General features: G+C 38.9%; 3 protein-coding genes across 10 annotated transcripts in view; 2 read left to right on the forward strand and 1 right to left on the reverse strand.

Annotated features, from left to right (window-relative positions):
• Window positions 1-56: 56 nt before the first annotated feature.
• Window positions 57-6,132, reverse strand: hspa14 (heat shock protein 14). Its single transcript, XM_079868110.1, has 14 exons — window positions 6,018-6,132; window positions 5,760-5,840; window positions 5,375-5,457; window positions 5,163-5,211; window positions 4,065-4,170; window positions 3,893-3,983; window positions 3,658-3,762; window positions 3,410-3,571; window positions 2,066-2,221; window positions 1,873-1,975; window positions 1,245-1,460; window positions 1,011-1,160; window positions 797-864; window positions 57-178 (listed from the first exon to the last, which is right to left on the reverse strand). Exons 1-14 carry the CDS (start codon window positions 6,072-6,074, stop codon window positions 88-90), a joined length of 1,518 nt encoding a protein of 505 aa, XP_079724236.1. The 5' UTR covers window positions 6,075-6,132; the 3' UTR covers window positions 57-87.
• A 52-nt stretch (window positions 6,133-6,184) lies between these two features.
• Window positions 6,185-9,515, forward strand: cdnf (cerebral dopamine neurotrophic factor). Its single transcript, XM_079868111.1, has 5 exons — window positions 6,185-6,216; window positions 6,775-6,964; window positions 7,540-7,667; window positions 7,791-7,932; window positions 8,935-9,515. The coding sequence occupies exons 2-5, from the start codon at window positions 6,877-6,879 to the stop codon at window positions 9,123-9,125; spliced, it is 549 nt and encodes a 182-aa protein (XP_079724237.1). The 5' UTR covers window positions 6,185-6,216; window positions 6,775-6,876; the 3' UTR covers window positions 9,126-9,515.
• Window positions 9,516-10,204: 689 nt separating this feature from the next.
• The window catches only part of shank3b (SH3 and multiple ankyrin repeat domains 3b), a 28,519-nt gene continuing 26,628 nt past the window's right edge, over window positions 10,205-12,095 (forward strand). For 2 of the 8 annotated variants that reach the window (XM_079868098.1, XM_079868106.1), the window contains exon 1: window positions 10,206-11,102. Coding sequence is in view for 1 of the 8 variants with exons in the window: in XM_079868104.1 (XP_079724230.1) it covers window positions 11,081-11,102 (22 nt within the window). In the remaining 7 variants the exon portion in view is untranslated. Of the gene's footprint in view, window positions 11,103-11,217; window positions 11,942-12,095 lie in introns of all 8 variants that reach the window. The other 6 variants (XM_079868103.1, XM_079868102.1, XM_079868100.1 and 3 more) reach the window with 5 other exon arrangements.

Raw genomic sequence — 12,095 nt, forward strand, 5'->3', positions numbered from 1 at the left:
AATCTAGAGCAATGGAAAACCTCAAACAGCATGAGATGCAGGTGTTTAGGTTACTGTATGGAATTATGTTGCCAGCGTGATTGAAGGTTAAGACGCTGCAGCAGCAGCTGTTTCTATGGTAATGGCCTCGGATCTGCCGCTTCCCAACTCTGTGCACGTAACGTGCAGTGAACCGTCTCTGAAAAACAAACACATCAGGAAAAGAGTTGAGTAGTTGAGTAGGACAGGGTGATATTATTGAACTTATAGTACACACACAAGCTAGAAAATATTTAGATTACTCTTTAAAAGATCGCAGTCTTTACTCTTTTCAACCACACAATTATATCTCTGTATATCTCTTTATATATTTCTGTTACGATAATTCAAATTATCACAGAAGTGTTGGGATAAAAGTTTATAGTTCGGATATAAACAGATGTCTACGGAAGCGATCAAAATAGAGTAAACACTTCAAATAAAGATTCATTAATTACATCATTACACCAGTAGGTGGCAACAAGTGAGTGTCATTGAATCATTCAAGAGATTCGTTCAAAAACGCCGATTCATCCAGTCATGAAACAAGTCTTTACGAGCGAGTCATTGAATCATTCATTCAGATGGATTTTTTTTATAAAATAATTAAAATTAATTAAATATTTTTAAATAAACTGCAGAAATTAACATTTTGTCAGAACCTCTAATAAATTGCATGTTATTTTGTTTAGTTATCTGTTCAGAATCGTTTAAACAATTAAAAATTGTGATTCTCAATTCATCCAGTATTAATGAAAATATTAATTTATCACATTACCTCTTCATTGTCAGCACTGTGACAAAGTCATGCAGCTCCTCTTTAGGTTCCAGGTCTCGAAGTACAATCTAGAAAAATAAACCAGTGTCACATTTAAAGTCAATAAGCTTAAGGTGAAATCAGCCCAACAGTTTTAGTGCACAACACAAGCTGAATATCTCATTTACGATCATTTTATGTTTGTACTGAAATGTCTGTTAAAAGGGGAGCCAACCTGTGCGATTGGTTGCTGTGCCTGGTACAGCTCCAGACACACGGACGACAGACTGCCAGGACCCTGCAGCGTGTGCTGACAGCGGGCAGGGAGAGGTGTGCCAGATGGAAACAAAACTGTGAAAACCTCCGCTCCGGAGTCATCCACTTCCTGAAAGACCGAGACACGATCTACTGATCAATATGCCATTCTGTGCTAAAACACCATAAAACGAATCTGCACTATTATCCCCACCTTAACCGTGATGTCGCTGGCACAGCAATCCACAGTGATGGAATCTTCTCCGAGTGCCAGGCTGTCTTTTCCGACCAGGATGCCAGCCTGCATGGCAGCACCGACCGGAATCACCTCGTCCGGGGGAATGGAGTTCAGTAGCTCCACGTCTGGGAACAAATCCCTGATCATCTGTTGCAACTTCGGGATACGAGCTGATCCTCCGCATAAAACCACCTTAGAAAGAAAGCAAAATGGTTTAAGCTCTATTTATACTCCATTCTCGCTATGTAAAACACCAAAATAATCTACTAGTTGGACAGGGAATTTTGTATTAATTGCCTCTAAACTGACAAAAAAAAAAAAATATCATGCATGAAATATGGATTCAAATCTACAGCTCTCTCTACTGGTCGTACAACTGTATTGAAGACCTCATGTTTTTTTTGTTTTTGTTTTACATGTTCAGCTTTCTTTAGTGTGTAATGTTGCTGTTTGAGCATGAAAAAGGTCTGCTAAGTTCCAAAGCACAATATCATTATTCTCTATATCACATTCAAGCATGAAAACCTATTCTAGCAGTCCCCAAAAACAAAATCAAGACTCTGTAAAAGAGCATAATATGACCTCTTTAAAAAAGTTGTTTTACCTTGTTGACATCAGAGGTGGACAGGTTTACTTGCTCGAGGAGACTTTTAATTGGCTGAATGCTCTTAGTAAAGAGGCTGGAGCATATCAGCTCAAAACGGGCTCTAGGACAGAAGCATATATGAAATGCAGAGATGCAACAGGTGCCATTTTCTTTGTAATACTGATTTGATTGCAAAATAACTTCAGCTCACCTGGACACATTACACTCAAAATCCATGCCGTCATAGAGCGAGTCCACAAAGCAGTTGGCACTACTCAGGGTGGAGAGTGTGTGCTTGGCCATATCGGCACCATTCATGAGCTTTAGCATCGCCCTGGGGTTTCCTGTCACATCCTGTTTAAAAGTCCTGGAGACACACATGACAAACAAAATAAGATTGACATGCATGTAATAAAATAAAATAACATCAAATATGTTTAAAAATATTATACACTACCGTTGAATTTTGAGGTCAGTAAGATTTTTTTTTCTTTTCGAAATAAATTAATTTTATTCAGCAAGGATGCATTTAATTCATCAAAAGTGACTGTAAAGACAATTATAATGTTACAGAAGATTTCTATTTCAAATAAATGCTGTTCTTTTGACTTTCTATTCATCAAAGAATCCTGAAAAAATGTCTCATGGTTTCCACAAAAATATTAAGCAGCATTACATGGATAAGACATGTTTCTTGAGCAGAAAATCAGCATATTTGAATGATTTCTGAAGGATCATGTGACACTGAGGACTGGAGTAATGATGCTGAAAATTCAGCTTTGCATCACAGGAATAATTTCATTTTAAAATCTATTCAAATAGAAAATTGTTATTTTAAATTGTAATATATTTTACAATATTACTGTTTTTACTGTACTTCTGATCAAATACTTTTTCAAAAACATTTTTAAATATCTTTATTCCAAGCCCAAAGTTTTGAACAGTAAATATGAAATAAATATTTAATATAATATACAGTTTACATTTACATTTACATTTATTCATTTAGCTGACGCTTTTATCCAAAGCGACTTACAATTGCTATATATGTCAGAGGTCGCACGCCTCTGGAGCAACTAGGGGTTAAGTGTCTTGCTCAGGGACACATTGGTGTCTCACAGTGGATTCGAACCCGGGTCTCTCACACCAAAGGCAGGTGTCTTATCCATTGCGCCACACATTATATTATAATATTAAATATTTATTTAATATTTACCATCTATTTTCTGATAATAAATTATTAAACTTAAATAAATTATATAACTTTACAATTAAAGGGTTCTTCATTGCATCTGATTTAAAAAAATATATATATAATAGCAGATTCATAAACAATAAGTTTGGCACCAGTACTAAAAAACACTGCTTCATATAACACTGGAGTGAACAATATGAATATGACTAGATGAGCCACTTCAAAGTGTAAAATAGCCAATATAAGAAGTTATGAAGTTGCTTGGCAACCGTACCCAGTGCAGTGTCTTCAAAACAAAACCACTTCCATTATAAGAAAAATCACAAGATAACAGATGTAAAGCACAGGACTTCAACTGACTTTTTGAACTCGGCGGCGAGGTGCTGTGCGAGCTCATGTGTGAAGCTCTCTCCTCCCGTCCTGTGATCGGTCTGTGTCGCGAGGACCTTGTACATTCCACTGTTCACCTCCAGGACGGTGACGCTGAGCGACGTGCCTCCGAGTTTGTACACCAGGACATGACTGTGTTTGAAAAGAGAAAGGAGAATGAGGCTTCTGACGAGCTCAAAGAAACAGCTCAACTCGGACGACGCACAATCTCAATGTACCTTTTTCCCAACGATGAGTCCTGTCCGATGCCATAAGCCAGAAGGGCAGCAGAGGGTTCGTGTATCAGCCTCAGCACGTCGAACCCGGCACTTTCTGCAGCTTGCCTACAACACAGCACCGACTGTTATAAAACCTCTCCCCAGACACAGCTTCTGGAGTTAGATAACCTTGTTACATCATCTGAATTCATTAGCATTCGTCTGGCAGTGTTTTACAGACACTTCAACTACATACCTTAGAGCATTCTTCTGCATCTCTCCAAATTCAAAAGGCACCGTTATGACAGCATCTTTCACATCCGAACCCAAGGCTGACTGAGCCGTCTCTGCAGGGAACATGAAATGATTATCAATGGTTCACATTTAACATACTGACTATGAAAGAAAATGAAGCATTCAGACAATACCTTTCATTTTATGGAAGATCAATTTTGCTACGTCTTCAGGCGACACATACTTGGTTGTCTCTCCCGTCTCGATTTCATATCTGGGCAGATCACTCTTGTTGACAACCTGGGAATGAGTGAGAAAATACACACCTCTTAAATGAGAAAATGGTGCCGTTTTTATGGGTACTGTTGTGTTTTTTCCCATCTGTCAGTATTTAAAGGGATAGTTCACCCTAAATTAAAATCAAGTCATCATTTACTCAACCTAGTGTTGTTCTAATGCCGTATGCCTGTCTTTCTTTTTCAGACCACAAAAGGAGAATTTTTAAAAAATGTTCGTTCATATAATGGCAATGAATAGCGACCAGCATCAAGCTTTTAAAAAAAGACGCAAAGGTATCACAGAACGGTCCAGTGTGACACGTGACGTATATTCCAACTGTTCTGGGAGTGTATGATAGGGTTTGATGAAAAAAAAACTAAAATTGAATGTATTTAACGAAAATCCTGATCTTCTGTGGCTTTCGTGAGACTCTATTAGCGCCGCAGTTCAACCCAACTTGCCCAGAAAAAGAACACAAGTTGTGAGAAATCAAGAAAAGTGCAAAATGAAATACAATCCATGTTTTTTCTTCTCTGAGGTGAATATATCTGTTGTGTCCGTCGCAACAAGAAGTTACCGTGTTCACATCTGTCAACTGTCTCATCTGTCATCTGAGTTCAGGTCTGGAGATATTCAACCCGGTGAAAAAAAGTACACGGATAATTTTTTGGGGATTTCTAGTAGTTGTATTACACGTCAAGGGCAAGCCAGAGTGAACTGCGGTGCTAATAGTCTCATAAACGCTCAATCGTGCACAGAAGACCAATGGCCAAGGTCAGGATTTTCATTAAATAATACATTCAAGTTCAGTTTGTTTTTCATTAAACCCTATCATACACTCCGAGAACAATTGTAATATACATTATATGGACTAATTTTTTTAAAAAAATCTCCTTTTGTGGTCTAAAAAAGAAAGACGGGCATAAGGCATTAGAACAACACCAGGGTGAGTAAATGATGACTTAAATTTAATTTTAGGGTGAACTATCCCTTTAAGAACAGCATGTACTTACAATGCATTTGCTTTCTTCTTTGTGAGCCAGAGCATCTGGGTCATCAAAGCTGTCAAATACACAAGTCCAATGAATTTATATTATTATTACTTATATAAATGTTTTTTTATTTAATATATTGCTACTTTGACGGTAAAATATTCATAATAAATGTTATGCACTGAATTATCTACATCATTATTGCATGTTTGTGTAAATATGAAAATAAATACCGTCTGCCAAGGATCTGCTTCACTTTGACAACCGTATTGGTGGCATTTCGTATTCGGCCCTGCTTAGCGGCGATTCCCACTATCTAGAAAATCAAATGCATGAGACAAAACCATTATTTTAGATTATAAATGTATCCCATAAGGGAATTATAGTGTAATAGCAGCCAAAAATACACTAACATAATCAAAAATGAAACACACTATGCAACACACAATTCAAATAAAATGGTAATACTATTCACTAGACAAGAGATATGTTGCATTTAAGTTTCTATTTCACTGTTAATTCTTAACATGGCACGTATTAAAGGCTGTCTGTGTTTGGTGCTGATGAGAGAGCTATATAATGATTATGACCCCATTCCCCGAAATCCTGGTAAATTACCTGTTCAGTGTCTCTGTATGCGACCACAGCTGGAGTGACTCTGTCCCCTGCATCATTGGCCACAACATCTGCTCGTCCATCCTAATATGAAAACAATTACACTTATTTTAATATTTTTTTTTAATCTGGTATGGTTTACATGTCACACCATCATCTATTCAGCACTATTAACAAGGACTATTAGATATTTTATTTCATTGTCGGCATATTTGCGTTTATTCAACTAATTAAAATGATGTATACTCATAACAAATTCACCTTGAATACCGCAACACAGGCACATGTGTATCCAAAGTGCACCCCGATGGCAGCCATGCTTCCGACGAATTCTACCGGAAGCCGGTTTTCTTATGCAAATGAGGAGGGAGTGACTTTTGGGCGCAGCCAAATGACGGACAGCGATGTTAGCCAATCACAGCGCCTCTGAACTGACGTCGACAGGAAAGTCAAGAGAGCAGCGCCTGATTCATGGTGCCTTCACGTGCTATGGTAATTATGGTAAATACCAAAAGCCGACATGGAAAATGCACATGAACACCCCCTCATGTGGTATTTTCCACTGGGCAACTCGTAGAATATTTTGATGCACGAGTTGCCGAGATGAGATAACCTTTGACCTTTTCAAAATCGCGGAGAGCAACGCAAGAGTCGTGAATACTGTTAGCGGATAGTTTTTGTAGCCTATACAATGTTGTGTCATTAACGATTGTAATATAATGCGTTAACACTCAATTTTCAACTTCGCCGCAATTTCCTTGGTTCATATGTAGTCATTTTATGTCATGTTTAATTTTTTTTAATTATTAATTATGTTTTAATCATCAGAAAGCACCACATTTACGTGTTTTTTTTTTTTTTTTTTTTTGCTTTTTTTTTTTTGTAAAGATAAAAGAGATACTCTACTGACACAGACCTTGCGGGTACTACATTACGACAACAAAAGCACTTGAACACAACACACTGGTAAATACCAGTTCACAAGTGGAAAATATCATCTTTTCCATAGCACGTGAAGGCACCATTAGAAACAGCTGAGAGCGGCGCCGGTGGGTGTTGTGTGCTGGGTATTGAAGTTCACTTAAAAGTGCGCACAGGCGCGTTTTAAGCGCACAGAGTCATGTCTTTAACCAGCTCCTTTGCAACCCCGTTACTTTTGCTTTTATGTGTTGTTTTATTCTCAGTTGCTGTTGCAGAAGAATGCGAAGGTGAGGTTGGTTGGCTTGGCTTTCAATGCGCATGAACCAGCTGAGTTTAAAAATAGCCACCTGGGTTATTTTTCACAAGTGCATGAGTGTTTTGACATAGTGAATATAAGATATTTACTGCAGGAAGTCAATATTTAAGAGGTGAGTCCTGCTTTGGATTGCATACTGACTGACAACCCCTATTATTGTAACACTATGCCTTCAATTTAAATAGTTATTTAAAAATTTTGTTCTATGTCCAATCAACTTGGATGTTTATGTCATTTTAACTTAAATTACATTAAACCGACTTAAAAAAACGAGTTGAATCTTGTAAAAAAAAGTTTAAAAATTGCTCAACTTATTTTGATGAGTTAAAGCAATATAAAACATATGTTGTCATAACTTATTGATCATATTGGAAATGGAAAAACGATTTTACCTGCTTTGATTTTCTTGTGTGTTATAAGACAACCCACTTACAACTGAAAACATTGCTTATGTTCTGCAGAATTATAACTAACTGTTATATCATACAAATTTATCCCTCTAGTATGAATCTCTGTTTAATATTTATATGTGTATCTGTTTTGCAGTGTGTGAGGAGTTTTTGGGGCGGCTTTATAACTCACTGGTGATCAGACACACAGAGCTGTCCCCAGAGCTGGTGGAGGAGGGTCTGATCAGAGCATGCACCGAGACTACTGGGAAAGAGAATCGACTAGTAAGAACATAAAAAGAAGCACAGTTTGGTTTTTATGCTTCTTTGGTTGCTGGTTCATATGAATATGTTTAGGGTATGAAATATATTGAATGCATGAGGTAATTCTTTCCCTTTTCACCTCAGTGCTATTACCTAGGAGCCTCCAGTGATGCTGCAGCCAAAGTGACAGGTGAGGTGAGCCGCCCCCTCAGTGCACATGTTCCTGTACAGAAAATCTGCCAAAAACTTCAGCGCAGGGATGGCCAGATCTGCGAGCTCAGATATGGTAGGGTGCACTCGCATATAAGATCCTTCAAAGTCGGCATGAAAAGGAAGTTGCGATAGTATTTTCTTCCCTATTGTGACGTATATCCAAGTGAAACTGCTTCTTGAACAAGTAAAAAGATTTTGCAAGAAATGCAAGAAATTGATTGGAATGTTGGATGGTTGTGGTTTTGCTTTTGCTGTGATGTTACGTTATGTGAGTGACAGGTTGTCCTGCCCTCGTGCCAGTAAACACATCAAAAGATATGTTGCTGCAGAGGGGAAGTTATTTTGATTAAAGACTGAAAATGTATTTTAAAAAAAATAATGATGTGCACAGATACATCATTTATAATAAATACTGCAATGTTCCATAAAAAATGATTGTCAGTTTTGTTTTCATGGTGGATTTAAAGGGTTAGTTCACCCAAAAAATTAAAATACTCACATTAATTACTCACCCTCAATTAAGCGGTTCAGTCCAAATTTTCTGTGATGAACAGATTGAATTTAGGCTTTTATTCACATATAAACATTCATCAACGCAATTTCACTCTATGTGCAACAACCAATGAGGTTAATTCTCATATTACGCAGCATGTTTGAGCTTCAGCAAGAACCAGTGAGGTTTGTTGCGTCAAGTAGGTTCGGTTGAGCTTCTGTTAATGTACACTGATCAATTGTGAATAAAAGTCTAAAGTAAATCTGTTCATCATATAAAGCGAATGAGTCTCTTCAGAAAAATTGGACTAAACCACTCAATTCATATGGATTAGTTTTACAATCTCCTTTATGAACTTTTTAAAGTGTCAGTCAAATGTCAGTTGCGTATCTGTCAACGGAGGGACAGAAAGCTCTCAGATTTCATCCTCATTTGTGATACGAAGATGAACGTGTGAGTAAATGATGACAGAATTTTCATTTTTGGGTGAACTATCCATTTAATTGTATTAGAGTTTGGAATATTTTGGAAATATTAGTCTCAAATGTTTTAAAATGGACATTTCTTGTTCTTCTGAAACAGAGCGTCCAGTTCTTGACTGGAGCAGGGACGCTTTGTCTAAAATGCGAGTGTTGGATCTGAAGAGAGTCTTGGCCTCGTGGGGGGAGGAGTGCAGAGCCTGTCTGGAGAAGAGTGAATTTATTGATCTCATCCAGGAGGTGGCTCCCAAACACAGCACAGCGCAGCACAGAACACACACGGAAGAGTTCTGAGGGCCTCCTCGTGCAGCTCCGTGCTGGGGAGACAGCTCTGATGAGAGGGCCTCCTCGTGCAGCTTCATGCTGGGGACACACAGCAGTGATGGGAGGGGCTGCACGTGCAGCTGTGCTCAGGGACACTTATGATATTGCACTGAGACTTATGATGCTTTTCATAATATTAGTTATGAGTAGCCATGTGCCACTTCCCCAGTGTCTCATTCTCCTGTACCACTGTAAGCATTTTTCTCCGGCATACTCAGAATAAATCATTAAGCTTTATTAGTTTCAGTGATTAAGAGGAGGCTCTAAGACCAATTTGTACTCCGCTCTAAAAGCCTCATGTCTGGATGATATTCTAATCATAAAATCAAAATAAAGGAGTAAGAAACTATATTTTGCATGAATAACGAAAATGAAGCATTTTTTAGGACCATTATTTTTTTTCCTGCTGTGGCGAGCAGGATGAGGTCGAGGGCCGTGATAGGGCTCGCGCCGTCCTCCCACAGCCCTCGACCTCGTCCTGTTCGTCACACCTGCATTGTCGTGATATTATGCACATTTTCCTTCCTTGTTCTAATTAGCATAATACAATCTTATGAAAACACTTCACAATAAGGTTTCATTAGTTAACTAATATTTAACAATACTTCAACAGCATTTATTAATCATAGTTAATGTTAATTTCACTTTTAATATACTAATACATTATTAAAATCATTAGTTGTGAACTAACATAAACAAACAATGAACAGCTGGATTTTTATTAACTAACATTAACAAAGGCTAGTTCATGTTAGGTAATACACTAACCAATGTTTATATATATATATATATATATATATATATATATATTAAAAAATATATATATTATTTTATGTCCTATACTAAAGTTTTTTAAAGTTACCTATTTTTTATTGCCTTTAGGTTTTTTGCAGCTCTTTTAATAATTATTGTGGTATGCCAAAATTCAAAATTATTATGAGGACATAAAAACATCTGGACACATTACAGTAATGACAATCTGAGGGGGAGAATTGTGCTTAATATCTGTGGGGGGGAACAAAAACTAACGTTTTATGCAAAATATAATTGTTTTCTATTTTTGGGGTGAAATATGACCTAGACATTGGATTTTTGTTACATTAACGTGTGTGTGTGTGTGTGTGTGTGTGTGTATGTGTGTGTGTGTGTGTGTGTCACTTTCTGAATCCAGTTCAGTGTCAATCTGTATCAAATTTGTAGATACAAGCGTGCGTATGACCTCTCGTAAGGATCGTATTGTTGTGACTTTTTGTCCATACACACACACACACACGGAACAAAAGACGCACGCCCACCTAACTGTGCTGATGTTTACATCTGCCGTGTTGCCATGGCGATCACGAAACCTTTCATCCCCGGCTTCCGATGCTACAGGATTTTGCTGACAAACTTTTTATGTCATAAAACAGAACCAATCAGCCACGAGTCCATCGGCAGGGCTCTTTCTCTCTCTTCTCCTCTCTCCCCACCTCCAGGCTTTCTCATTCACAATCCCCATTTTTTACCATCCAGTTCTGCTGTTCTCCTGTAATAGCTGTTGAGAGAGAGAGTGAGAAGAGAGAGAGACCGTGAGTGAGATTCAGGCCTTGCCCACGCAAAGAAGTGGGAGACTGAACCTCTCTCTATACTCTCTCTCTCATGCGCGCACACACACACACACACACACAGTCAGTGTATCATGCTTGCACTGTGTGGGCTGAGCTGAGCATTCCTGTCATACAGTAACAGTCTCTCTGCCTCCGCACTCTCTCTCTTTCCCTCTCTCTCCCTCTATTTCTCTCTTTCCCTTTCCCTCTATCTCTCCTCTTTTCTCCCTCTCTTCTCTTTCTCACACACATACGTTCCAAATACACACATTAGCACACTTCTATACACTTTCACAGACCAGAGACGGACCCTCGCAGAGGAAGTCGAGATGGTGTGGAATGTGTGCCCTGGTTTTATTAGGTAAGTTTTATGATTTCCAGCATATCCTTGGGTGAATTGTGTGTGTGCTAGGTGTTGCTTGAATGAATTTAAGTGTGTGTTTGTTGAAAGATAAGATTAATTTGTGTCTTTTCAGGCTCTCTGTGTGTCATATTTTGTCAGCGCACCTCTGTACAGCGGCTCGATGCGGATATTTTCATTGGGCATCACTACAGGGATTACTGAACACTTTTTCCTAACAGGCAAAATGTGGCTGTGTGTGTGAGTGTGTGTGTGTGTGTGTATATGCGTGAGGATGTGTGAATGAGTGTTGCGCTCACTCTATATAGGTCTTCTTCAGGCAAAGCCTAATCTCGCTGATTGGAAACTGATTTGCGTTGAGTTGAATTTGGCAGAATACACAGACGTCGCCCCAGCCCTCTTACCTTCTTTACCTGTCACTCTCTTACATCCTAATTTCTGTCGTGACTGAGGCCAATCTATTCAGCCCTAACGCCCACACATTAAGCCATCACACTGTCTATTTCTTTTCCTTAAATTGCTCTCTTTCCTATTCCCCCCTTCTCAATCTCCCCTCTCTTTAAACATCTGTGTGGCGCTCGGTGCACGTGCACGAAGCGCGCCTTGAGTGTTTTGCACACCCGTCAGGAGATGCAGGAGGATGCTCGCACCAGATTTATGCTTTGGCCCTTTAAAAGCAGGCAAAGTTTCCTGGTGAACCATTTTTCTGGTTGCCATAGTGATGAGCAAGGACTTGGAGAGGTGCAGTGGTACTGGGATGCAGTGACAGCTCTTAGCATGTGAATTCTCACACTGAGATATGGAGATGCACAGAGGCTCTGAACAGAGACGGCGATGAGGTGAGACGCCCACGCGCGCACACACATCATTATTGCTCACAGCGCTCTTTGGATGATCATACTGTCCCTGGATCCCCAAAAGAGGGAGGAAACCATGTGGGGAAGATGAGTGAGAGAGAGGGGATTTGTGCGTGTTTGCGTGTGCAACAATGAA

The sequence above is a fragment of the Squalius cephalus genome, assembly GCF_949319135.1.
Source record: "Squalius cephalus genome assembly, chromosome: 4".
In the NCBI taxonomy this organism is placed as follows: Eukaryota; Metazoa; Chordata; class Actinopteri; order Cypriniformes; family Leuciscidae; genus Squalius; species Squalius cephalus.

What these genes read in the sequence shown, in the direction of transcription:
- hspa14 (XM_079868110.1), bottom strand. Translation starts at nt 6,074, where the DNA reads ATGGCTGCCATCGGGGTGCACTTTGGATACACATGTGCCTGTGTTGCG. An exon ending in CCTGTGTTGCGGTATTCAAG is followed by an intron (nt 5,841 to 6,017) that starts GTGAATTTGTTA and finishes TTTTCATATTAG; the next exon opens with GATGGACGAGCAGATGTTGT. An exon ending in CCAGCGACATCACGGTTAAG is followed by an intron (nt 1,161 to 1,244) that starts GTGGGGATAATA and finishes TCGGTCTTTCAG; the next exon opens with GAAGTGGATGACTCCGGAGC.
- cdnf (XM_079868111.1), top strand. Translation starts at nt 6,877, where the DNA reads ATGTCTTTAACCAGCTCCTTTGCAACCCCGTTACTTTTGCTTTTATGT. An exon ending in CTGGGAAAGAGAATCGACTA is followed by an intron (nt 7,668 to 7,790) that starts GTAAGAACATAA and finishes TTTTCACCTCAG; the next exon opens with TGCTATTACCTAGGAGCCTC. An exon ending in GATCTGCGAGCTCAGATATG is followed by an intron (nt 7,933 to 8,934) that starts GTAGGGTGCACT and finishes CTTCTGAAACAG; the next exon opens with AGCGTCCAGTTCTTGACTGG.